The sequence below is a fragment of the Pimephales promelas genome, chromosome 17 (assembly GCF_988280905.1).
Source record: "Pimephales promelas chromosome 17, fPimPro1.hap1.1, whole genome shotgun sequence".
Lineage (NCBI taxonomy): Eukaryota > Metazoa > Chordata > Actinopteri > Cypriniformes > Leuciscidae > Pimephales > Pimephales promelas.
Genome location: NC_142785.1, coordinates 33,593,554 through 33,621,454, shown reverse-complemented (window position 1 = coordinate 33,621,454; position 27,901 = coordinate 33,593,554). Strand labels below are relative to the sequence as shown.

General features: G+C 35.9%; 2 protein-coding genes across 2 annotated transcripts; one reads left to right on the top strand and one right to left on the bottom strand.

The window, feature by feature from the left end:
• Positions 1-171: 171 nt before the first annotated feature.
• On the bottom strand, positions 172-8,201 carry scd (stearoyl-CoA desaturase (delta-9-desaturase)). Its single transcript, XM_039650973.2, has 6 exons — positions 7,626-8,201; positions 7,254-7,481; positions 5,815-5,945; positions 5,172-5,377; positions 4,215-4,447; positions 172-1,101 (listed from the first exon to the last, which is right to left on the bottom strand). Exons 2-6 carry the CDS (start codon positions 7,465-7,467, stop codon positions 902-904), a joined length of 984 nt encoding a protein of 327 aa, XP_039506907.2. The 5' UTR covers positions 7,468-7,481; positions 7,626-8,201; the 3' UTR covers positions 172-901.
• An 8,477-nt stretch (positions 8,202-16,678) lies between these two features.
• On the top strand, positions 16,679-27,653 carry dnajb12b (DnaJ heat shock protein family (Hsp40) member B12b). The gene is made up of 9 exons (XM_039650944.2): positions 16,679-16,913; positions 17,458-17,581; positions 18,918-19,063; positions 19,886-20,059; positions 20,274-20,347; positions 21,457-21,566; positions 25,164-25,336; positions 25,845-25,985; positions 27,084-27,653. Exons 1-8 carry the CDS (start codon positions 16,781-16,783, stop codon positions 25,961-25,963), a joined length of 1,053 nt encoding a protein of 350 aa, XP_039506878.1. The 5' UTR covers positions 16,679-16,780; the 3' UTR covers positions 25,964-25,985; positions 27,084-27,653.
• Positions 27,654-27,901: the final 248 nt, after the last annotated feature.

Genomic DNA, 27,901 nt, shown 5'->3' with positions numbered 1-27,901 from the left:
AGCATGAGAAATATCACGACCTCTCGGGTCACAAGAGTCAGAGTGAAAATTAGGCGATCCGTCCTGTGAGAGGAACAGCGGCGTCTTCATCACTGTAAAGTCTGGAAGGAATTACAATCCCAATCGTTTTAAAGGTTGCCAAACTATTAAACTACGTGCAACTTGTCAAAGGAAATCGGAACATGGAAAAATAGCAGTTGAAAAATCTCTGAAAATACATTATGTTTGATTAAACGTACAGGTGAAAACGTGACGGCAATCCGGACCATAATTACTGCAAGTGTTTCGTCTGTATTAATATACAATAGAAAAGAGTTCTGTATTAATAGAGCATGCTTACATGAACGTTCCTAGAAGATGCCAACATTAATGTAGGATCAAATCTGGATGATGTTGCGCAGTTAATCACGATACAAAACCAAACTATACATTTACAGTACAAGAATCAACACGCTCAATCATTGTCACGCAGCCTCGTCAAATTAAACTAAACGTCACTCATATATCGAACACTTCCAAATCAAGCATCGGATCCAAAACGTGGACAATTTGTGCAAGTATGGCAACAAAACAGTTTGGCAATATTAAACTATTAAACACGATCGCTTGATTCGTTAAGGTGCAGCTGTTGTTAAATATTAAGTAGATTTAATTTCTAGGTTTGGTAAGATGCCTGTGTGACGGGGTCGTAAAACGGGAACACGTCAGCAACTGAAGCTCAGAGTCCGCGGAAACTAAATCTGAAGAAGCGCTACACAAAGCGTCACAGGCGAGACTGGGGTAAAGAACGAGTCATCTGAAGTCAAAGCAGTCGTGAAACTCCCCGTCACTGGAAGGACCGATTGTCCTCCTGTTTTCCGGCCGGCAGTTCGTTGGGATCGAGGGATGATGGGATGGAACGTTAGCCGCTCCTGTGACTCCCGTCTCCGGTTCGCACGATGCGAGCGTTCATGGCGTCCCGGGTCACGCTCTTCGGGTCGCTCGCCAGGCCGAGGAAGCACATGAGGTCGATGAAGAACGTGGTCAGGTTGAGCTTCCAGCCGTACTCGCTGGTGGCGTAGTCGAAGGGGAACGTGTGGTGGTAATTGTGGAAGCCTTCGCCTGAGGAGACAAACCAGGAGATCAGATCATGCGGTCGCCGGACGGGGTTTCCCAGCATGCAAACGAGACTTTCTAATGCAAAAATGCCCCCGTGTCTCGCGTTTATATCATGATATCTATTAAACTGCTGTGTGTAAAACTATTGTGTTGTATTTTAGATTCTACAACTCCATCAGTTTTGAGCGAATCAATTGGGCGAAGCAATGATTCAATGAACCTGAATGAATCAGCCGTTTGAACGAACAAACGACTCACTCATTTAGATCTTTAACGCCACAAACACGAACAAACGAGACTTCCTAAAGCAAAAATGCCCCTGTCTCACGTTTATATCATGATATCTATTAACCTGTTGTATAAAAATAGAAGTTAATATTGTGTAATATTTTAGACTCCTCTACCTATAAATCCAGAGCTAATGTGTTGTGCGTCTGAACGAATCAGTTTTGAGCGAATCAATCGGGTGAAGCAATGATTCAATGAGCCTGAATGAATCAGCCGTTTGAATGAACAAACGACTCACTCATTTAAATCTTTAACGCCACAAACATTTTTTAGAGAATTTCAAACGAGACTTTCTAATGCAAAAATGCCCCTGTGTCTCACGTTTGTATCATGATCTCGATTAACATGTTGTATAAAAATAGAAGTTAATATTGTGTTATATTTTAGACTCCTCAATGAAAATATTACCTATAAATCCAGAGCTGATGGATCCAGAGCGAATCAATCAGCAACTCATTCATAAAGAGAGCCATACTTCATTCCTGAATGAATCAGCCGTTTGAACGAACAAACGACTCGCTCATTTAGATCTTTAACGCCACAAACACGAACAAACGAGACTTCCTAAAGCAAAAATGCCCCTGTGTCTCACGTTTATATCATGATATCTATTAACCTGTTGTATAAAAATAGAAGTTAATATTGTGTTATATTTTAGACTCCTCAATGAAAATATTACCTATAAATCCAGAGCTAATGTGTTGTGCGTCTGAATGAATCAGTTTTGAGCGAATCAATTGGGTGAAGCAATGATTCAATGAGCCTGAATGAATCAGCCGTTTGAATGAACAAACGACTCACTCATTTAAATCTTTAACGCCACAAACATTTTTTAGAGAATTTCAAACGAGACTTTCTAATGCAAAAATGCCCCTGTGTCTCACGTTTGTATCATGATCTCGATTAACATGTTGTATAAAAATAGAAGTTAATATTGTGTTATATTTTAGACTCCTCAATGAAAATATTACCTATAAATCCAGAGCTGATGGATCCAGAGCGAATCAATCAGCAACTCATTCATAAAGAGAGCCATACTTCATTCCTGAATGAATCAGCCGTTTGAACGAACAAACGACTCGCTCATTTAGATCTTTAACGCCACAAACACGAACAAACGAGACTTCCTAAAGCAAAAATGCCCCTGTGTCTCACGTTTATATCATGATATCTATTAACCTGTTGTATAAAAATAGAAGTTAATATTGTGTTATATTTTAGACTCCTCAATGAAAATATTACCTATAAATCCAGAGCTGATGTGTTGTGCGTCTGAATGAATCAGTTTTGAGCGAATCAATTGGGTGAAGCAATGATTCAATGAGCCTGAATGAATCAGCCGTTTGAATGAACAAACGACTCACTCATTTAAATCTTTAACGCCACAAACACGAACAAACGAGACTTCCTAAAGCAAAAATGCCCCTGTGTCTCACGTTTATATCATGATATCTATTAACCTGTTGTATAAAAATAGAAGTTAATATTGTGTTATATTTTAGACTCCTCAATGAAAATATTACCTATAAATCCAGAGCTGATGTGTTGTGCGTCTGAATGAATCAGTTTTGAGCGAATCAATTGGGTGAAGCAATGATTCAATGAGCCTGAATGAATCAGCCGTTTGAATGAACAAACGACTCACTCATTTAAATCTTTAACGCCACAAACATTTTTTAGAGAATTTCAAACGAGACTTTCTAATGCAAAAATGCCCCTGTGTCTCACGTTTGTATCATGATCTCGATTAACATGTTGTATAAAAATAGAAGTTAATATTGTGTTATATTTTAGACTCCTCAATGAAAATATTACCTATAAATCCAGAGCTGATGGATCCAGAGCGAATCAATCGGGTGACGCAATGATTCAATCAGCAACTCATTCATAAAGAGAGCCATACTTCATTCCTGAATGAATCAGCCGTTTGAACGAACAAACGACTCGCTCATTTAGATCTTTAACGCCACAAACACGAACAAACGAGACTTCCTAAAGCAAAAATGCCCCCGTGTCTCACGTTTATATCATGATATCTATTAACCTGTTGTATAAAAATAGAAGTTAATATTGTGTTATATTTTAGACTCCTCAATGAAAATATTACCTATAAATCCAGAGCTGATGGATCCAGAGCGAATCAATCGGGTGACGCAATGATTCAATCAGCAACTCATTCATAAAGAGAGCCATACTTCATTCCTGAGTGAATCAGCCGTTTGAACGAACGAATTTAGATCTTTAACGCCACATAAACAGTTTTTTGGAAAATTTCAAACGAGACTTTCTAATGCACACACGCCCTGTGTGAGTTTGTCTCACATTTATATCATGATAAGTTGAGCAATATCACACGAGTGCCGTTTTTGTTCCAAATAACACACATGCATGTGATTCAATGACTCATTCATTCATAGAGTCATTTACTTCATCCCTGAATGAATGACTCACTCATTTAGACCGTTAACGCCACATACTGGCAGTTTAGGTTTCTTATTTATGGTATCAAATAAGAAATTATATTAGATGTATTTTTTTCATTTAATCTACGAGAGATGTTCAAGACACATTTTCTTTCACAATTCTCATTATGATCAACATTTTATTATAGTTTTTTATTCTCCTTAGCATCTCAGTTTATTAAACGCAACGATTTATAAAATAAAAACTGCATGACATCACCGAGAGGTTGAACTGGAGGTTAAATGTGCCTGAAGTAGAGTCTGAACTTGGAGTTTAGGCTCAACTGGGTCTGATGTGTTTATTATTAGGATAAACCCCTGAGATGTATTCTCTCGTGTGTGTGTGTGTGTGTGTGTGAGACGTACCGATGGTAGTGAAGGCGACGAATCGGTTCTCCCGGGGGTAGATGGTGCTGTCGTAGGGCCGGTTCCCCCACATGTGTGCGGCGCTGTTGACCAGCCAGGTGGAGTTCAACACGAGTGCGTATCGGAGGACGGCCGGAACGAAGTACGCCACCCACAGCGACTCGCCCCACAGGTACCAGGGCACAAACATCGGCACGAAGAAGCACATCAGCAGCACAGACAGCTTGTAGTACCTGAGAATCACAAGAGTACAATCGAACTTAGTTAAAGGTGCATTGTGGGATATCGCTGACAGAAATGTTCTCAGAGGTGTATAAAGAGCTTACAGAATGAACCGTTATGTTTCGATTGGCTCAGAATGGGCCGTTATCTACACACACACACACACACACACCACGGGTCGCTTACATCGACATGTTTCTACGGTGGCCCTGAGTGGACAAGCGCTTTTCCTCACTAATGTTGTTCTTCATGCAAAGATGCTGCTAAAGTCAGTGAATAAAACACTGACACAACGATGAACAACTAACAATAATATATTGTTTGACTAAATAATCATTTTTACTTGATCTTTGTAGGGCTGTCCAACGATTAATCGCATCCAAAATAACAGTTTGTGTTTGCATAATATATGTGGGTCCACTCACTGTGTATACTACACACAAATGCTTGTATATATTTAAGAAATATTTATATAAAACATTTTTTTTTTTTGCTTAAATGTACATGCATGCGTGTATATAAAATAATTCCACACAGTGTACCCACATATATCATGTAAACACAAACTTGATGAATCGTTCGACAGCCCTAAATCTTTGTAAAGCTACTCTCTGCCGTCTCAGGCGATGACATCACTATTCACAACCTCACCACTAGATGCCGCTAGAATTCACACACTGCACCTTTAAGTGAGCAATGACAGTTCATTCAGTGGCGGTTTGATTCCAGACTCACTTCCTCTGAAACATGACGACCTTATCGGCCTTGAGGTCGCTGATCTCCAGCTTGCGTCCCTTCTCGATGACGTCCGGGTGTTTACGGACCAGGAGCCAGCCGATGTGAGAGAAGAAGAACCCGCGCTGGGCGTTGTGAGGGTCGGCGTCCGTCTCAGAGTACTTGTGGTGAGCGCGATGGTCACGTGCCCATTGGTAGATGTCGTTCTAGAGCGGAGAGAGGCACAGAAATGACACGCGTCAATGCACCTTTACATGTCATGTTTAATCCCATTTGAGAGTTTGCATCACTTTGCTGCTTTTTTACATGCGTTGGAATAATACAGTAGTCGACATTTAAAGTTATACATGAATTTTAAACAATACCCGTCTAATTTTGACGAGCTTTTTCTGAAAAGATGAGAATTGAAAACACTTCAAATGTTGACTACTGTATTATTGTTCGAACATATGGAAACCAGTCAGAGTGAGTGTGTGTGTGTGTGTGTGTGTGTCTCAGCTCTACACTAATGCATGCCGTCATGACAGATTAATGTCTGAGACGCTTCAGGCTTCATTTACACTGAATTGTAAATGAAGTAAATTACTGAATTGTAAATTACACTGAACTGAATTCATTTACACTAAATTTTGCAGCGTCTCACCTCGAAAGCCATGGAGTTGGCGAAGGCCAGGAAGATCCGGAGCGGTAAAGACGCTTTATACGTCCTGTGGCTCCACAAGCGGTGCGCGCCGGCGGTGATTCCCAGACCGCTGAACACGTAACACACCAACGCTGCGGGAAACAAACAAACAGGCCATTATATTCTTCTGCAAATAACCTGAAAAATTAATGTTGAAAAAATGAAATGAAAAAGCTCATGTTTAATTTTTAATGCACTTCAATGACACACCTGGACTAGTTTCTGCATCTCGTAAATCATCTGTATTTTTCAGCAAATATGCCTGAAAAACTCAACTAGGAGTTTGTGATATTGACATTTTCTCCAAAATTATAAGTAAATGATGTGTTATTAATCTTCGCAATGCAGAGGAAACATCTGAAGTGGCATTCAGATGCATCTTTTCATATTGTAAATATTTCGAAATTATTTACAACATGAAAAGATACTTTAAATGTGAAATTAAAACCGCCAGTAGGTGGCAGCAGCACGCCACTAAGGTTCAACTGATTCACTCACTGTCTTAATGAGCGAGTCATTGAATGATTCATTCAACCGATTTGTTCATTCAGTATTGTGTGTTGCTCAGAGACGCAAACAGTTCTGTGGCTTCGTTTGGAGCTATTTTCTCTGACGAAATAGAGTAAAAACAGGTAATATTGTGTCTAAACGTCCTTAATTTTAACTTCTTGTTTACTGAACGTGTAATCATGCTGATATTTGGACGAAAACGTCACTCTTCATGTGATATTGATTAACTATATTAAATTATATCAAAGTAAAAGACATAAAGAGGTATTGTTGCCTCTTATCTTGAATATTGAGGGCATTATTTAGTCAAGTAAATCACGCTGTAAATGCTCAAGCACACTAGTCTAACCTACTTCATAAAGTCACATTAAAACAACAATCACAATATATCGCGCATCCCTATGGCTTAGTGCAATTTCAATAAACATGCATGAGTGTTTCAGAGAAAAACTCTATTTACACATGAACAGCCCGTGTTTTCACTGTCAATTTGCAATAAATGCTTCTAAAAATAAGCATTTGTCAAGCAAAAGGAGTGTGTGTAGAGTAGATGATATATATCAGACACGTGATTTAAGAAATCATTCATTCGTGCAAATAAAGCAGACTAGAAGTGGCTGTTTTTACAGTCGCTGCATAAATGTTCTGGCGTTCCCTTAAACTTTATAACCCGCACTAAAGTTTCACAGCTTTAAAAGAAGAAGAAGATGCATCTTCAAATAACACGTGACTTAAATATAGTGCATGATGCATCATTAGAAATTGTTTGGAAAAGAGACCAGCGCGAGCATTGTGCTAAACATCTCTTTCCGTGACGTGTGAGTTAATAATGACAGATTGTTGATTTGAGATATCAAACATCCAGTGTGTGGCAGTGTTTCGATACTCACTCCAGAAGAGTGTGAGGACAGATGTAGATGGGACCAGCAGAAGCCCATACAGAGCTGCACTGTGTAATAAACTCATCAGAATCACATTTCTCCAAATTATGACGACGGGAGGTTTAGGCCCTTCTTTCTCTTTATATGTGGTGTCAAACACGTCCTCCACTGACTGCTCCGGAGTCGGACGCCAGACTGCAGTTTTAATATCCATATCAGGCATGATGAAGATGATCACTGTCATAAACACAAAACGCACACTTCCGTTAGTCTAACAACATTCAATGAAACTGCGATGCAGAACCAGAACAAGCAAGCTAAACTGGGTCATGACGACACACACAAAAAAATCTTTTTCACTGAAAAAACACCAAGACTTACCAGACTGATGCAAAGGGTGTGTGTGTTAATTCAGCGCACGTGCAAGATCGTATTAAGAGAACGCTGGATATCCAGGACACACAACCGCTGCTGTTGACGGTGATGCGTAGTGCTCTGCTGTCGCGAGCGGAGCAATAGCGCGCTCTGATTGGTCGGAGAGTTGGACACCACCCTAAAGGGAATGCACGGATTGGCTGATGCTCATCTGATGTTCGCTGTCTTTTTCTCTAACTTCTTCACACCAGCGTCCCCGTACAACCGTATTTCTAACGGAATCGGTTCGCGTATTTATACCGTGAATCCGCTCACCCCACCGGCGAGGAGTTTCTCCTCTCCAGCCAATCAGAGCTCGTGCTGTCACGGCCACGAGCCCCCGTTTCATCACTTCACAAGCTCGTCATTATTTTCAAATAAGACTTGTTCTTTTATTATCACTTTATCACGAACATAAATGATGCTAAGTACTGATACGCGGATAACAAGGGTGACATGCCGTGTGAACTACAGTTACCCAGGTGTTTTCCGAAAACCTTGCTTTCTAGTTTTCAGTTTCAGAACTCTTTTTGATTAGTAGTGGACAGCCTACGCATGTCAAAAAAAATGAATCGATTCGTTTGAATGAATTGCCAGGGACGATCTTGGGTGTCACTTCTACTACAAAACAAATCAGTAAAGAAGATTAACATTCATATGATACGTTTTCATCACTCTCAGAGTTTTCAGTGCAGGTTTTAGTTTTATATAATCAAAAAACGACTCATTTTTTTTTGTGAACCGATTTGTTCGGACTGTTAATTCAAAAGAATCGATTCACCATTTCGTCCGGGTTTTTTTTAACAAGTTGTTTATTTTTGACTCGGTTATTTAAAAAAAAAAATCGGTTATTCTCTTTTCTATTAATTTGTAAGTGGAACAAATTTTAATCAATATAGCTACATTATGAATAAATTACTGTAAATATGTTGGTAACACTTGTTAATCTTTCTAACGGTAATATTGAAGAAAAAAAATGTAATTTCACAGTGCATGATGAACTAATATTGATAAATACAACTTTGGATTTTAATAACGTATTAGTAAATGTTCAAATTTTCATTAAAGATTCATAAATGCTTTAGAATGCAGTTAATTATCATTGTTGAACTTTATTGAATGGTGTCAGCAATATTTTTGTATAAATTTGTAAAGGGAATAAATTATAATAAAATAAATTTCAAATTAATATAGGCTAATATACCGTAGCCTATTTATATAAATATATAAATTAACATGTATTACATTTCAATTATGTTGTCTAATATTTATTTTTTTAGCTGCTGGATCATTTTAACATTGAGTAGTTGGACTGCTGTAAATTATGTAAAGTTTTTCAAGGTATCAGCTTTACTGGTGTATAAAAGTAAGACAACAGGTCAGTATATTTTATTAACAGTAATTCTCAATAAGTCCTGCAGGAATCCTGATTTTCTCACAAGTTTGAGAGGAATTCCTCAGCTGTCCGAAGAAGACCGGATCATATAATAACATATAACATATAATTAGTCATATGCGGTCATGTAAAATATGCAAACTGTCCACATAGACCCCGTCCGTCTGATGGGCCGTTTGCCATGTGGCCCGATGACAAACAATTGAGATAATTCCACCCAGCTAGAAATGTTTTGTTCTAAAAACGTTATAACACAAAGTTCTCACAATGTTTTCAGCGGGTATTTTTATCTTGGTTACTAGAATGTTTTCCTAGAAAGGCAACACAGCAAAAACTCCAGCGATAAACGTTAATGAGATAATTAATTGAGTGATTAATTGAGTGATGATTGAGTATAACAAGCAGTATAACAAGCAGAATCACTGAAGGAGAAAATCTACAATTATAAGCCACCGTTATGGCTCTTGACACTTATATTATTAACTTTAGATTTTGTTTGACTGTTCTATCTGAGTTATACCTGCCAGATGAACAAAGAAAAAACGTGATCTAAAGGTGTTGGTTGTATTGTGACATTCATCATTTGAAATGTATGTTTGTGGTGTATTCTGTTGTTTAAAGCATAATGATATTCTGCATAAATATCCAGAATTTTAGATATAATATAATGGATTTCTTAAAAGTTGTTTTTTTTTTAAAAAAAAATCTTTCTTTTAGGCACACACAGACCTCAAGATTCAGTCAATGCTTCTCAACTATGGTGACCAGCAAAATATTTAATAAGGAAAAGTAAATTACATAGACAATTCACATCATAATTTATTCATCATATCGCAATACATGATGGGAGCCATTAATGAGTTTTGATTGGTGGCAACAAGGATTATTATTGTCACCATGGTTGAGATGCACAGGCTGATTATTGATGTCTGTGTTTATAAATAAACACGAAAGTGATTTGATCAGAATAATTTTTATTAAATGTTTCAGATTATAAGAAAAATAGTGATTATGCTATGTAGAGCCACTAAACTATTGCTATAAAGTTAAAACAAATCATCTGAATAAGTTCCATTTTTCAGATCACAGCATGATTTTGTCAAACATAGCCAAGACTCTTAGATCATACTTTTCTTTGTTCATTTGACTGTTATAAAACATTAACAGCAGACAATCAAAATATAAAGTGAAAGCAAGTGTCAAGAGCCCAACTAAATCAAACACTGATCGCCATAACGGTGGCTTACAATTTGTGATTTTCTCCTTCAGTGATTCTGCTTTTTATCATCGGGTGTCTTCAATAATGCTTTTGCTTCAGCATTTTGCGAACATTGATTTGATAATGTTCCTCCTTTGTTATTATGGAGCATTGTATGATTTTTTATCTCAACAATTTTCCCAAAACATCCTCAAAATATTACAGTTAAAACGTTATATCTTAGTTTACATTTAACCTTACAGAAAAATATTTGAAATGAGAAAGCATCCTTAAAACATTCCTTGAAAATTTCTTTAAAACATTAACCAAATAGGCAATGTTAGCCAATGTTCTGAGAACGCTCCCTGCTAGCTGGGCATCCAGATAAAGATATTGACATGGCATGAGATCATTAAAAACTTTGCCCTGGTTTCACCATTGCACAAAATCCTGTTCATCCACAACAGGAATGCAACATCCACATTACAAAAACTCTATTTCTGAAGGTTAATAAGACACATTTCTGTTCAACAAAGCCAAATACTCTTTAGATAAAAAGGTCCAATGGGATCCCAGAGGTTCTTGACTCTTGTTTTATGCCAAAAAGGTTTAGAAATATCTTACATGACTGCATACCATGCCTATTTTCATGTCTAACGGGTTATATAAAAAAAAAATCGAGTGATTAAATATGTTTATGCTGTTATTTCATAAAAATTTAAGTAAGATTAAAATAGTGAATCATTAAAACTAAATTCACCGGAAGTTTTCTTACACTTACAGCCAAAACGCTGACCTAAAATCACCCGTATATCAGTCGAAACATGACTTAATTTGACATAACGTGACATAATTTGAACGTTATCTGTAATGTTTATGGTCTTTTAGCCTAGGACAAGATAAAGCGAGATAGAGAGCAAGATAAAGATAATTTCTAAAGCGTAGAAATTGTTAAGATGGGTGTGTCACTCACTGATATACAGGATATAATTGATTTTAATATATTAAATATTACAATACGTAAGTTCCTATTACTATAATGCACTATATTATATTAAAATCCAAGGCATGCAAAATCTCAGAGCGACAGTATAAATGCTTGGAAATAAAGCTTCATGTCTTATTATTATCATCGTTATTTTTATTGTTGACCAACATCCACTTCAGACTCAAACGGTCAGAAACCCACGTTCTCTGGCTTCTTGACAGTTTGCATATGAATAAACTGTTATTATAATGTTGAGCTTTTAATGCATTTAATCAAACAAGTTGTTATCTTTACTGCTTCAATATGCACACTGTTAATAAAAACACTGTTGAGTAATTTACAGTTAGGGGTGAATTAAGGGTTATTGGGACATAAGTTCAAATGAGAGAGTTAATACTAGTTTATTTCTCATGTGAAAATAAAATCGTTTTAGCTGAGGCCTATATCTGTAGCCGTGTCTCAATATGCCTTCTTGTCTGTAGGCCTACTTGTGTTCTTGTGGACTTGTAAAACGTCATCAGTCGCAGCCCAAGTAGCCTACAGTTCACATCTAGCCAAGTCCACTTCAAATCCCCGGATGTGTTCTTGATCCGCCCCGTTTACCGAGGATGCATCGAGAGGTGACTTGTGCGGACTTGAGATAGCCAGGTATCCCAGAATGCATCTCGCGTCAACCAGCATGCCTCCCGCGATATATCAAAATACTGCTGTTATTGAGTCATGAAATGTAATTTTAAGAGTGTATCAGGTTAGAATGTGGTTGTTTGAATCTCAAATCTGTGGTTTATTTATAAAGATGGCACATATTTAAAAAATGTAGCTGACGTTTTCGGAGCTCTGACATGCAAGCCTTCACCGGCGCCCCGCGCTCATCAACCCCGACTGGAACAGCTTTTCCTCGGCTAGTGCTTCTGACGTTTGCCGCTGGCACAGATGTCTCGTCTAGTGGATAAACTTGACGTATAATTCGTCTTGTGTAGCTAATTGTCTATCTTTGGTCTCGTCTCATTTAACTATGTTCCATGGCAAAAAAAAATATATATATATATTATATATATATATTTATTTATTTCATTTTTTTACTAAATGAACAATAAAATAAAATGAACGCTGTCTTTGTTTGTTAATTGTCAATAAAAATCAATAACGTTTCATATTTTTAAAATGAAAAAAAAAAGATCATGTTAATTTTGTTATTAATATATGGAGTGAAGATAATCAATATACGCCTGAACCACATGGCCAAATATTTTTAAGATTTTTTTTTTTAATGAAAAGAGGCAAAGTGGTGTTTTATAGCAAATTTTGTTTTATTTTTGACGAAAAGAGGCAGAGTTGTAGCATATTTCGTTTTATTGTTGCCTAAAATATAAATAGATAACCCGAGTAGCCAGAGCTTGCTGAGTGACTCGATCAAGTACGCTCTGTTCCATTTGCAGAATAGCCAGACTTGTAGTTCTCCTGAGTCGTACTTGGCAAGTCTGAACTACCAAGGACGCAAGTCCGAACTTTGCGTACTTAATTGAGAACGGCTTGTTTTTTGTGTGTGTTTTTTATTAAAAAACCAAGCAAATAAACAAGTCGAGAATAGCTTGTGATATCAGCTTTTTTATTTTTATTTCCAAAAATAGGATGCCCTCATTGGTGTGACATCATCTATGTGGGCGGGGCATCATATCGGAAGTTGAGCAAAAATGTGAGAAAAGTGAGAAAAATGACATTGCTAAACAATTTTTCCCCTTTTTTTTTTTACAGTAATACATGCCAATCTGTTTATTGGAGAAAGGGTCACTCAACCTTTCCAAACCAATGTTACCCAAAACAAAAAAAAAAACATAATTTTTTAATGAAGTTTGAACCTGATTTTTCCTTTTTACTTGCAACTTTCCAATGACTTTTGGACTTCTTTTGTTTCAATTACACATGTTGCACTAAATTGTGGATGAAAACACATAGACTCTTAATAATGATGAACAGAAAAAAACACAAAATCGTGCTTATGAAATAATATCAACGAATGAACTAACATGTGTAATAAATATGCTTAGACCAAATCAATGATAAGATCTGCTGTCCAAATCACCCAAAATGTTACCAAAAATGTGTGTTTGTCAGTTTACACAAAAGCGTGTGTCACAGAGCGCAGTGGAGAAAGTTTCAGCAGCGATTCAGGCTTTTACAGAAATATAGAGCTGAGTATCATCAGCGTAACAACAAAAACGAACGCCAGGTAGCGTGTACAGAGTGAACAGCAACGGTCCTAGGACTGAGCCTTGGGGTACTCCATCCATACTGAACTTGTGATTGATATGACACTTCTTCATTTACTGTAAATCGGTAGAGGGGTACTGTCGCCTTTGGCTTGCTTAGTTGGGGACATTTAATATTCAACAATATTATTGATCTCCTGCTGCATTGACACATTATATGAGAACTGAGCTGGACGATGATGTCACTGTTTCCTCCAGAGCGGCTATATATATATAAATTAACTAAATTATTTTTTTACAGCAAAAATGAACCATCACTGAACTTACTTAAGCTGGACAGTGACTCTATTTTCTTCTGGAAACAAACTCAGTTGCATTATTGTCCTGTTATCTCTGTAAAGCTGCTCTGAAACACTCTGTAATGTAAAAAGAGCTATAAACAAAGGTGACTAGACTACAGATTTGGACCAATGTACCTTACTATTCAGAACACAGGTCATTACTCTCTCTGCCCCCCTACCCTGTTTCCGAGGATGAGCAGTCCACATTAAATCCACATGTACTAGATCTGGCCTCACACACTGTCTGGGTTTAAACATGAAACTATTATGCATATATTTGTTTTCCTATGTGCTAGAGAAACAATGTATGTAATTTTGTCATGTTAAAGCATTGCAGTGTAAAATGGAAGAGAGAGTGGTTTGCATTTATCATCTTAACCTCAATCGGTCCTTGGGTCAATATGACCCCAATCGACTTTTCCTTAATAAAAAAAAATGGTTTCCTTTATCTGAGTGGAATAAGATTTTGTGACTTTTCCTACATAATCTATCTATACACACACACACAAAAAACTGGGCTTGATTCGGTTGTTCTGAAGGTGTGTAAAAAATTTTTTTTTACAAATCTGGTCTTCGGGGGCAATATGACCCCACATTGAAATGAATGGGAAATGTGAAAAAAACAAAATATTTTTTATTCATTTGTCCAAAAAAATATATAAATCCATCATAAATCAGAAAATTTCCACACAGAAATGAAGGCCTACTACTAGAGCATAAATGTGATGTAGAAAAGACATGCTCACTCACACACACACACACACACACAAAAACACACACAAACAAACATGTATGAGTGTACTGCCACAGAGAGCATTTTTTAGAACTCACAAATGAAATCAGTCACAAATGCAGAACAAAGATATTAAAGTGTGAGACCTAATACCCACACACACACACACTGATTATAGTTTTACAATTTGTTTTACATGTTTTTTGTAGCTTGTTATTGCTTTTTTAAGTTCAGAATTTTATTGGAAAAAATGTTAGATTAGATGTTCACTCATATTGCTTTTGTTTTCATATTTGTTTTAATTGTATTTATTTTGCATTCTAAAGTTAATTATTTATTTTTACACTTTTTTCAATGAAATCAACAATGTGCAACTAAAATCTGACTCCAAGTCTTGTCCTTTAGGTGTGTCTTTTGTGGCATTTAGGTGTCCTTTTTCTGTGGCACTTTGTAAAAACAGACGTTTCAAAATGCATCAAAAACTACAACAATTATACTATTTAAAAAAATTATATTTTAAATGTCCTTTCTTATGTTTATATGTATATAAAAATTCATAAAATGTATTTCAAAAGTTGTGACAAAAGTAGTAGGCCACATGCAGTAAAATGAAATGCCTCTGCTGGTCAAAACTATTTATTTCTAAAACTGTAAAGAATTTAGTTTTATCTCTAACCAGTAGATGGTGTAATTCTACAAATAACACCTAGCTCAATATCCAGAAGCAATTTAAATTAAATTTTGATTAAAAAATTAAAAAAAAAAAAATTAAGATTTCATTTGCAAGTTTATGGTGTGGTTGAGGAATTGTTTTGTAAATAGGTACAAAAGTACTTCTTATCTCCCAAAACACAGCATTAATGAATAGATGAGAAGTAAACAAAAAAAAAAAAAACATATATTATTTGTATTATTAAAAATGTATAGTTTTTGTACAATTTCTCTATCAATTGTTGGGGTCATATTGACCCCAAAGACCAGATTTGTAAACAGGAAACAAAGACCTTTTGAGGGTTAAGAAGATCAGCAGGATCAGATCTAGTGGGTTTCTGAAATTATTCAATTTAAAGATCTGCAGCATTAAAGATTGTTGCCCTTAAAATAAAAAAAAAAAGAAGATATCAGTTCTAAACACTGATCACAACATTAAGTTCGTCCACACAAGCCATTTAGACAGAATTTAAAAACAACGCACAGTATGCTATACGATGATGCATTTAAAATTAAGTTTGCATAAAGCTTAAGCGTAACTATAGCGCCATCTATTGTGCATTTTATGAAAAACAAAGATCCCGATCATTTTGGGATCAGACATTTTAAATGCATTTATATGTGCCATCAAACATAATCACAGCAACACACATTATTATTATTATTATTATTATTATTATTATTATTATTATTATTATTATATAGCTAGTTAGATTGTGTGTATATCTTCCAGCCTCTGGGAAGTGTGGAGTCTGAACACGTCATCATTCCTCGCCTGGTGAAACTGTTATCCATAGAAATGGAAAAAGCTCGTGACGTGGAGAGGCTGCTGGCCTGAGAGAAGACTACAAGAGGGGAGGGGTTTGATGGACCAGACGCTGTCAGATAGAATTATTGATACGATTATTAAAATTGACCAACCAAATAGACAATATAGAACATAAGGATGTAAAGTAGTGAGAGAGAGTTTCATAAGTACAAAAATAATGAAAAGAAATTTCGATGTTAAATATTAATGCTCTTAAAAGTCTAAATAATAATAGTAGTAGTAATCCTTTTATTTAATGGTGTACTTTCAATTCTGTATCACGTCACGTGCTGAATTCGGAATAGCACGCGACTAATAGTTCTGCAGTATTTTTTAATGGCAACAACAACAACAACAACACCTAACCTGTTACTTTTCTCAGCGTTGATTCGGATGAACCAGTCGCAGCCGTGTGAGATTACTGTTTAAAAGCTTTTTAAAATCACATTTTAAAGAGATTACTGGAATGGATCTCCATTAGTATATCAGGTGAGGTTCTTTTAAATTAATGCATTCAACTTTTTAATAAACAAATATCCCCTTAAAAAAACCCGACAACCTCGTGAGATTTGAAAGCGTCTGTACAGAGATTCGCGCTTTTTGGGCCAACTCGCGCCCCCTACAGGACGCGCACGCGCGCACCGGCGTCTCTGGAGACCGTTATCATTAGCGGACGGCGTTTGCAGCTCAATGGTGCTGTGTCGGTGTGTTGATCAGATCAGCTGGTGTTCGCAGTGATGGAGGTGAACAGGGATGAAGCGGAGCGTTGTATTGAGATCGCGTTAGGAGCGTTGGAGCGCGCGCAGCCCGAGAAAGCGCGCCGGTTCCTGGAGAAGGCGCAGCGTCTTTACGCGACGCGCCGCGCACAGGGTAAGCGTCTGAACCCGGGCTAATCCAGGCCCTGATCGCACTACAGCACACACAGCACTACAGCACTCACGGGAACCGTGTTATTGGGTCGTGTGTGTTATCGCGCGTTCATGAGGGACTCGGAGAGAGCGCGCAGTTCTCAGTTGCGTGCACGCGTAATGTGTTTATATGTCGTTTAGTCTGAAAGTGCTGCTCAAATATGCAGTTGTGTCTTAAACATAGGGATGTGATGGGTTGTTCATGTTTATGGTTGTGTGTGTGTGTGTGTGTGTGATGATGATGATGATGATGATGCAACTCTTGCACACAGGTCAGGTTCAGATGCCATGTTTGATCAGACAGATCAGGGCATTCAAAACTTCACCCTATAATCACAACAAGAATGATTTATATAGAAATACTAAAATAATAAATATATAATATATAAAGAAATAATAAATGCATAAATAGCTATTTTTCAGGATTTTTACTGTATGTGTATTATGTATTTATTACATTTCTTTAGTAATTCTGAACGAGTGATTTTGGCTGTGTTGATGTGCAGATCTGCTGGAGTCTCTGGAGCCTCAGGGCGGGGGTCAGCAGAGGTCAGGGGTCACCAGTAACGGCGCGGCACCTGCCGACTCCAGTAAACCCTACACACCTGAGCAGGCCGAGGCCGTCCGGAGGTGAACACACCTCACAGGATTATTTATAAATATATATATCATATTCCATATCTCTAAGCTTTCTAATTGCTAATGTATGGAAATACACAGACCTCAACAGATATTATTGCATAAGATCCAAACCAGTGTTGTTTTAGTATTTTCTTATAGTACCGGTATTTATTAATGGTTTTAAAATAGTTTTTATTGGTATTTTTTCACATTTCAAATTTTATTTTAAGATTTAATAATTTTTGCTAGTGTTTTTAATATTTATATTTAGCTTTAATTTTTTTAAAGTTGTACTTCAACATTATTCATGAGATCCAAGTTGGTGTTTCACAGTATTTATTAATATTTTGAATGAACTTTTAATGTTATATTTTCAGTCATTTTAGTAAGCATTTGCAACTTTGTAATGTCATTGTGCAATTTTTTTTATAATATAATACATTTTTATTTTATTATATTATTTTTCGTTTTTTTTATATTATATTTATATTCTATATTTGGCTTTCGTTTGTTTGTTTTAGTCATTTTAGTACTTCAACCTTAACATTGTTCCATATGATCAGTGTTATTTATATACTGTCTTAGTATTTATTAATATTTAATATTTTGAATTACCTTTTTATATTACCTTGTTACATTTTCAGTAGTTTTTTACATTTTTAGTAATGGTAAATGGACTGTACTGCATTTATATAGCATTTTATATTTTATATTGAGCTTATAAAATATTTTTAGTATTATGCTATAAAAATATATTTAGAGTTATGTTATATTACATTTTTTATTTACTATATTATATTTATATTTTATCTTATAAAATATTATTAGTATTATATTATACAAATATATTTAGAATTATGTTATATTTATATTTTATACTTATCTTATAAAATATTATTAGTATTATATTATACAAATATATTTAGAATTATGTTATATTACATTTTTATTTTACTATATTATATTTATATTTTATATTTATCTTATAAAATAATATTAGTATTATATTATACAAATATATTTAGAATTATGTTATATTACATTTTTATTTTACTATATTATATTTATATTTTATATTTATCTTATAAAATAATATTAGTGTTATATTATACAAATATATTTAGAATTATGTTATATTACATTTTTATTTGACTATTTTATATTTAGCTTTAATTTGTTTACGTTTTTGTAATTTTAGTACTTCAACTTAAACATTTAATTGAGTTGCCAATGCAACAAGTGTATATATATAAATATGAACTTAATTTCAATGAACAAAAGTCATTTTTCTCCAGTCTGCGTGTTGTTCACCAGTTAGTTGTGTGTGTGTGTGTGTGTTTGTCAGGATAAAGCAGTGCAAGAGCTACTACGAGACCCTCGGCGTACAGAAGGAAGCCTCTGACGACGAGCTGAAGAAAGCCTACAGGAAGCTGGCGCTGAAGTTTCACCCGGATAAGAACCACGCGCCGGGCGCCACGGAGGCCTTTAAAGGTGCGCTTGCTTTGGCAACATTATTAATAGCATGTGCTCTGTTATTACTTTAACAAGGTCTTGATGTTGTTTTGGGCTCCACTAGAGCAGGTTTTCCTGCTTGAATGTTGATTATTCTCCTCATATTCTGGGATGACGTAACTCGTGCTTCACCACAATAGTGCCAGAGAGTGTCTAATAAGGGGAGAACTCCCACTCCACCGGCTGCAGTTCCACTCCGGCTCCACATGAGGGCGCTCACAGGTCGAGTGCAGAATGAATGGAGGTCTATGGAGCGATACCCCTCAAAAAATACACTTTTCTCAGGATATCATTTTTTGTCTAGTAATTTGAATGTTATATTCGAAATGAGATGCAAAGAAATTACACATCGTTGGGTGTTTGATTTTTTTTTTAGAGTCACTTATTTGCTTTAAAATGTTAATGATGTCATACACATCAAATGACCAGAGATACTGCTTTATAGCAATCCTTCAGTCACTCGCGCTCTGCTAGAAGAGTTTTTGTTAAACTAATGCTCTCCTTCTGAAAAGCACACTGTGCTCTGATTGGTCGACTGGAGCGGTGTGTTGTGATTGGTCGATCGCTTTGAGTGTGTTTGGGAAATGTCCCGCCCCTTCCCATAACCGCCAGTTTAACACACTACTAACTAACTCAACCAGGCCCCGCCCCTTTATTCTGCGCATAAATTATTATAATGAGGAATATTGTGACGTGTTCCGGAAGAAACTCAAGACTACAATGGAGGCTTTTCAGGAGAAACACTGACTCTGATATAGAGGAGAACTTTTAATATGTATTGTGTGACCCTGTGTTGTGTAGCGATAGGAAACGCGTACGCCGTTCTGTCTAATGTGGAGAAGAGACGACAGTACGATCAGTTCGGAGAAGAGCGGAGCAACACCGGCAGATCCAGAGAGAACAACACACAGTTCGAGGCCGACATCTCTCCGGAGGATCTGTTCAACATGTTCTTCGGTGGAGGCTTCCCTTCTAGTGAGTGTGTGTGTGTGTGATTTTTATCGTTTTATTCAATTTTTGTTTTATTTCAATTTTATTACATATATTTATCTTTTGATTTTGGGATGAAAGTGTATATTTTAAATAAAATATATATAACACACACACTTACTCACTCACTCACAAACACACACACACACACACACCATGAGTTCCTGAGTGTCTAAATAAAGAGGTGTGTGTTCCACAGGTAACGTTCACATGTACAGTAACGGCCGGATGCGCTTTAATCAGAATCAGGGCGAGAGAGGAGAACACAGAGGGGTGAGAGACCTGCAGTCATACAGTATAGAATCACATGCATTCATGTATATTAATTAATACACTTATATGTTTCATTTACAGAATTCTTAAAAAAAGTAGCTTATATTTTCCATTAAATATTTGAATTTCCTCTACATTTTACATGCACATATTTATTTATTATTATATATGATATTTCTTTCTTTCTTATCATTTACTTGTTTAAATCATTTTAATATATATTTAATTGACTAATTTGAATCAGGGGACCTTTAAAGGGTTAGTTCACCGAAAAATGAAAATTCTGTCAGTATTTACTCACCCTCATGTTGTTCCAACCCCGTAAGACCTTCGTTCATCTTCGCAACACAAATTAAGATATTTAAGATATTAAGATCGCTCCTGCATACTAGTCCATGACTATTGATGGCCTTGAAAAGTCATTAAAGACATCGTTAAAATAGTCCGAGTGACTACAGGGGCTCAATCTTAACTTTATCAAACGACGAGAACACTTTTGTGCGCAAAAACAACGTCTTTATTTTAACTATTGGTTTATTTCTCCCTCTGCGCGAGTCAGGTTACTAGTTTAATAGCGTAAGCTTCTGTTATTGTACGTCACACGCATCACACACACATGACCAGCGTCGGCCAATAGTGAGCCTACGTGTGACGTAGCTTTACACAATCACACTACGTTAACTGACTACAGGCCCATGGAGAAGGAAGTGAATAGTTGAAATAAAGTCGTTATTTTTGCGCACAAAAAGTGTTCTCGTCGTTTGAGCCCGTTTGAACTTAAGATTGAGCCCCTGTAGTCACTTGGACTATTTTAACGATGTCTTTAGAAGCCTATGGACTAGTATGCAGGAGTGATCTTAATATCTTAAATATCTTAATTTGTGTTGCGAAGATGAACGAAGGTCTTACGGGGTTGCGTGAGTAAATACTGACAGAATTTTCATTTTTGGATGAACTAACCCTTTAAGAGAGGCCCAGTGCAGCGCTGGTGTGTCTGTGAACCAGCAGAGGGCAGCGATGACACTCCAGAACTATATTCATGATCAATAATCCCACTGTACTGCAGACATGAGCTCTGATGACTGATATTCACACTCTTGTGTGTTCAGGGCGGTCTCGCTCTCCTCATGCAGTTGATGCCCATCCTCATCCTCGTCATCGTCTCGGCTCTCAGTCAGATCATGGTGACCAACCCTCCCTACAGCCTCAGCTTCAGACTGTGAGTCTCTCTCTCTCTCTCTCTCTCTCTCTCTCTTTCTCTCTCTCTCTCTCTGTCCTATCGTATCTCTCTCTATCTCTCCCGCTGTCACTCTCTCTTTATCTTCTTTCACACTTTAAACGGCACCGTTGCTCTTTCACTCTTCCAATGGTCACATTTGCACATCAGATTTCTTCAGCACTCGTGTTGTCAGAATCAATAGAGTTACATGAAGAGTTCGTATCTAAACTTCATTCTCATTACAGGACTGAGATAAGCCAAGAGTATTTGTAAAGCACATTTTATATGCAAATAGTCATTTAAAATTGTTATACACTTACATATATATATACGTAAATAATTTTGGTTAGATTTGACAGTAGTAATATATATATATATATATTATATTTAGGGCTGTGCAAAAATTAATTGCGATTAATTGCATCCAAAATAAAAGTCTGTGTTTACATAATATATTTGTGTGTGCTGTATATAATTATTTTGTATATATAAATACACACACATGCATGTATATAGTGAAGAAAATGTGTTATTCATATATAAAATATTTATATTTATATAATATAGATTATGTATTTATTTATATATATACAGAATTTAAGCGCAAATAATTCTTAAATATATACATGCATGCATAGGTATTTATATATATACAAAATAATTATATACAGCACACGCAAATATATTATGTAAACACAGACTTTTATTTTGGATGCGATTAATCGCAATTAATTTTTGCACAGCACAAGTTATATTATACTATATTATGCAATATTATATTAAATTAATACATTTAATTTATATTATTATCTTATGTTATATTAAATTAAATTTATATTATATTATTTAGGCATATATTAAATGAAACCGCAGCATAAAAAAATGTGCATAAAATGAAATTCTAATTGTAGGTAACTTATTAAATATGCAAATAAGTGGCACTGAGCATGTGAGCATCTTGACCTTTCGTCACACTATCAGTGAACATGCAGTCACGTTTAATGAGTGACCCAGAAATTATTACGCTGCTTTCTTGATGTCACAGCTTTGATATGAAGTGCAGTATGTGCACATTGTCGTTGGGAGAGCATTGATCCGGCACACGCGCTGCTCCAGTGCTGAGACGGTGCCGGTCCACTCAGGGTCGCCGTGACAACGGCACGTCAATCAATGGCAGGACTGATGCTGTGACGGGCCGGTGCGGGCCGTGGGGTCAGAGGTCGACTTCTGGACCCTGATCTGCAGTTTCAGAAACTGCTTCAGTTACTGATCAAATTAAAGTTTCCATTTAGCCGAAAACCCAAAATATAAACTCGTTTTCATGACAGATTTATTCAAACATGCATTACATGGATAAAGGCTTCATTTGTTCATTTTTGGTTAGTTAGTTAACATGAATACACACTTATTATTCTAAGTTATTGTTCATTTTTAATTTTCTTGTACTTCTAATTCTAATGTTCCATCTGTTAATATTGTTTAATGGACCTGAGCTGAGATGAACTATCAATGAACATGGAAACAAAGATGACGCATGAAACAAACGTAATGAAAGATGAAACAAACGTAGTGCACATTAACTAGCTAACATTAATTTGAAGATTTTACTCTATTTTTGCACATTGTTAGCATGTTTTAGCATGTTTCAAAATGTGATTCCGGCATGTTTCTAGTATGAAGTAACAGATTGCTAGCATGTTTTAGCATTTTTTAAACATGATTTATCACATTGCATGTTTCTAGCATGAAGTTGTGCATTGCTAACATGTTTTTATATGTTGCTAACATGATTTAACATAATGCTAGCATGTTTCCAGTATAAAATGGCAAATTGTTAACATGTTTCTAGCACAAATAGCACATTGCTAACATGTTTTTTATGTTGTTAACATGATTTAACATAATGCTAGCATGTTTCTAGTATAAAATGGCAAATTGTTAACATGTTTCTAGCACAATAGCACATTGCTAACATGTTTTTATATGTTGCTAACATGATTTAACATAATGCTAGCATGTATCTAGTATAAAATGGCAAATTGCTAACATGTTTCTAGCACAAATAGCACATTGTTAACATGTTTTTTATGTTAACATGATTTAACATAATGCTAGCATGTTTCTAGTATAAAATGGCAAATTGTTAACATGTTTCTAGCACAAACAGCACATTGCTAACATGTTTTTATATGTTGCTAACATGATTTAACATAATGGTAGCATGTTTCTAGTATAAAATAACACATTGCTAACATGTTTCTAGCACAAATAGAACATGTTTTTATATGTTGCTAACATGATTTAACATAATGCTAGCATGTTTCTAGTATAAAATGGCAAATTGCTAACATGTTTCTAGCACAAATAGCACATTGTTAACATGTTTTATATGTTGCTAACATGATTTAACATAATGCTAGCATGTTTCTAGTATAAAATGGCAAATTTCAAACATGTTTCTAGCACAAATAGCACATTGCTAACATGTTTTATATGTTGCTAACATCATTTAACATAATGCTAGCATGTTTCTAGTATAAAATAGCACATTGCTAACATGTTTCTAGCACGAATAGCACATTGCTAACAAGTTTTTATATGTTGCTAGAATGTTTCTAACATGATTTAACACGTTGCTAACATGTTTCTAGTAGGATTTAACATTTTGCTAGCATGTTTCTAGTATAAAATGGCACATTACTAACGTTTCTAGCACATTGCTAACATGTTTTAGCATATTTCTAGTATGATTTAGCTGTATGTTTCAACATGTAGCTTGAATGATTTAATTTGCGAACACGTTTTAGCACTTTGCTATCAAGTCTGAAGCATTGTGCATTGCTATCATGTTTTAAAATGTTAGCACGATTAAGTACGATGTTAGCATGTTTCTAGCATGAAGTAACATGTTTTGTTTAATCCTTCCATTTTTCTAGCATGATTTAGCACATTTTGTTAAAATGTTTCAACATGTTGCTAACGTAAACACAATTGCAGGTTATGTAAAAATATAATGAATGTGGAATATTGTGCATATAATATTTTACTAATTTATTTATTCCCAATTTATTCTAGACGTTTATGGACAGTGAATAGCTAATGTAAATGTAACTTGATTTATTTATGGTGCTTTCTAATTTTAAACACTGGTGCATTCTGTCAATCATGTGAGATCTCGTCTGATTGGCTGAGAGAGTCTGGAGAGCCTCTGGACTCTTGACCTTTGACCCTGAATGATTCTCATGAAGTGGACAGTCGCTCAGCTGCTGCTTCACACTCTGTGTGCATGAAGCCTCTGACCTCTGACCTGAGAGAACACTGTAACTTACTGCTGTTTACAAGCAAGATTATTATAACTAATATTAAAGTTGAAACCATAAAAACAGTGTCATTACTTAAAATAAAATAAACATTAACTGCAAATCAGATATTATAAAAAAACCCCATCTCATCTAGTTTCTGTTTAGTTTGTTGAAATACTAAAAAATAAAAACAGAAAATATTAAATTAATTCAAAAATATGAGTGTGTTCTCTGTGTGTGTTTTCATATCCTCCCTAAAGCATCCCATAATTAACGTCCCCGTGTCTGTGCGCAGGTCATCGGGTCACACACACAAACGCGTGACGGAGAATCTGGGCGTGACGTTTTACGTGAACGAGCGTTTCTCTCAGGAGTTCAAGGGCTCGAGTCTGAAGCGCGTGGAGAACAGCGTCGAGGAAGACTACATCTCCAACCTCAGGAACAACTGCTGGAAGGAGAAACAACAGAGTACGTCACACACACACACACACACGGTTCACGAGCTACCCCATTTAAGTGTTGTAACAATCAGACTCCGACATGTGTCTGTTCACACTCGAGTTCCTCGTAGATAAACGCACGACTGTCCTTTTAAAAACGGAGTGTGTTCAGTAGGTTCATTCCCGGCCACTGTAACGCAACAGCAGGTGAGTCACATGTTTGTCCTCTCGATCCGGTCAGAACCGGCTGATGATGTCACTTCCTCTGATGTCATTCCTCTCCTCAGATTAGATGAATCAGCTTCTCTCCAGTCTGGAGTTACACACCCATACGAGCACAGTCTGAATCAGCGCTTTCTCACCGTGTGTGTGTGTGTGTGTGTTTCAGAGCGTTTCCTCACCTGATGTGTGTGTGTGTGTGTGTGTGTGCACGTGTGTTTCAGAGCGTTTCCTCACCTGATGTGGTGTGTGTGTGTGAACAGTCTGAATCAGCGTTTCCTCACCTTATCTGATGTGTGTGTGTGTGTGTGTTCCAGAGGAGGGTCTGCTGTATCGCGCGCGGTACTTCGGGGATAGCGCTCTGTTCCAGCGAGCGCAGCGGATGGGGACGCCGAGCTGCTCCCGTCTCTCCGAGGTCCAGGCTTTACACGGATAATGAGGCATCTCTGCACTGCCTGGTGTGTGTGTGTGTCTATCTATCTATCCAACTTTTATGTTAGATGCGACAGCCCTAATATATATATATATATGTATGTATATGTATGTGTATATGTATGTATATATATATATATATAGTTGGATGTTATATATGCACATATTATATTATAGTCAATTTTTTTATTCATATAATCATTGCTTATATATTTTTTTTTTCTGATTCGATTGAGTCCTTCACAGTATTTTCAAGCATTCTTTTCCAAAACGTAGGTTTGTAGTGTATTTCATCTGACAGTTGGTTGGTTTGGTTAAAGTGAAATCCCTGTGGAAAGAAAGAAAGGAAGGAAGAAAGAAAGAAAGAAAGAAAGAAAGAAAGAAAGAAAGAAAGAAAGAAAGAAAGAAAGAAAGAAAGAAGAATAAAGAAAGAAAAAAAAGAAAGAAAGAAAAGAAAGAAAGAAAGAATAAAAAAGAATAAGAAAAGAAAGAAAGAATAAAGAAAGAAAGAAAGAAAGAAAGAAAGAAGAATAAAGAAAGAAATAAAAAAGAATAAAGGAATAAAGAAAGAAAAAAAGAAAGAAAGAAAGAAAGAAAAAAGAATAAAGAAAGAAAGAATAAAGAAAGAAAAAAAGAAAGAAAGAATAAAGAAAGAAAGAAAAAAGAATAAAGAAAGAAAGAAAAAAGAATAAAGAAAGAAAGAGAGGCTTAACAAGACTTTATTATAACATTAACTTTTTCCAAATACCAGATTTCTTATCTGATCATACAATCAAAAAAAAAATCTCTAAATACAATAAAAAATACATATACACAAAAATTATACTTCAAACATCATTTTTAAAATTTGAAAACCAACATGTCATCCAAAACCTCACACAAAACTCCTTCCACAGACTATATTTCGGCAAACCTTTGAATATCATTAATCAATTGAAAATATGTGTATTCAATTTTAATTCTAGCAGTCACCATGCCTTTAAAGAGAAAGAAAGAAAGAACTCTCAGCCTTTTAAATGTTATGTGTTGGGAAATGTTTCATTTGCATGCAAAATCATTAACTTTAAGAATTATTTATATTTCTTCAGATAAGTAGTAATATATGAATATTTTTTCCTGCACAGGTTCCAAAAACAATCTCTCCAGTCTGGAATATGGAAGAACGCCATACGGATTGTAAATACATTTGGTGAAGAAGAAAAAAAAGGTTGAACATTTGCTACAACCAATGAACTTGACTAGACAAGACCTACTGAGGGCTGAAAGTGTGTGTGTGTGTGTGTGTGTGTGGTCTGAACTAAAGTTAATTCCACTAGACTCATCCCCTTCCACATGTCGTCAGAATCAGCGTTGGCGTTATGGGTCAGACTGGAGACCAGATGAAGATTTCTGCATATATTTATTTGAGTTTGTTTAGCTCAAGATCACGTCGTTTTAATAATTTATACTTGTATGTTTGATATTTATCTATGCAGGGATATTACGAGTGTGTGTTCTACTTCAACAACAGAGAGTGTTAGGAGGAACTAAAGCTGCTGTCACAGGTCATATTTATTGAAAGATTGAATAGGAATATTTATTTCGTACGAAGGTTTATTTTCTACATGACTTAGTCGGAATATTTCATCGCTGGCAGAGATTACGCTGCAATTATTTCACTCAGAATAGAAATAAAGATTGAATGTGCCACTGTCCTCTGTGCGTGTGTGTGTGTGTGTGTGTGTTTTTAGACGCTGCTGAATCATGTGTTTCAGCACGTTCATAGTCACACATCTGACTGTGTGTGTGTGAAACGCTGAGAAAGACAAACCCTTCATTTAATATTGAGCAAAACTATCCGAATACTCATTCAGTGATCAGATTACTAATAAATCATCTTAAAACGCCATATTTTTACATTTCATAAAAGTGCATTATCTGTATGGATCTACATATGAAGAGT

Excerpts from the sequence above, each read along its gene's own strand:
- scd (XM_039650973.2), bottom strand. The coding sequence starts at position 7,467 with ATGCCTGATATGGATATTAAAACTGCAGTCTGGCGTCCGACTCCGGAG. Across the intron at positions 5,378-5,814 it reads CCAACTCCATGGCTTTCGAG|AACGACATCTACCAATGGGC; the intron begins GTGAGACGCTGC and ends TCTCCGCTCTAG. Across the intron at positions 1,102-4,214 it reads CGTCGCCTTCACTACCATCG|GCGAAGGCTTCCACAATTAC; the intron begins GTACGTCTCACA and ends TTGTCTCCTCAG.
- dnajb12b (XM_039650944.2), top strand. The coding sequence starts at position 16,781 with ATGGAGGTGAACAGGGATGAAGCGGAGCGTTGTATTGAGATCGCGTTA. Across the intron at positions 17,582-18,917 it reads CAGGCCGAGGCCGTCCGGAG|GATAAAGCAGTGCAAGAGCT; the intron begins GTGAACACACCT and ends TGTGTTTGTCAG. Across the intron at positions 20,060-20,273 it reads CGGTGGAGGCTTCCCTTCTA|GTAACGTTCACATGTACAGT; the intron begins GTGAGTGTGTGT and ends TGTGTTCCACAG.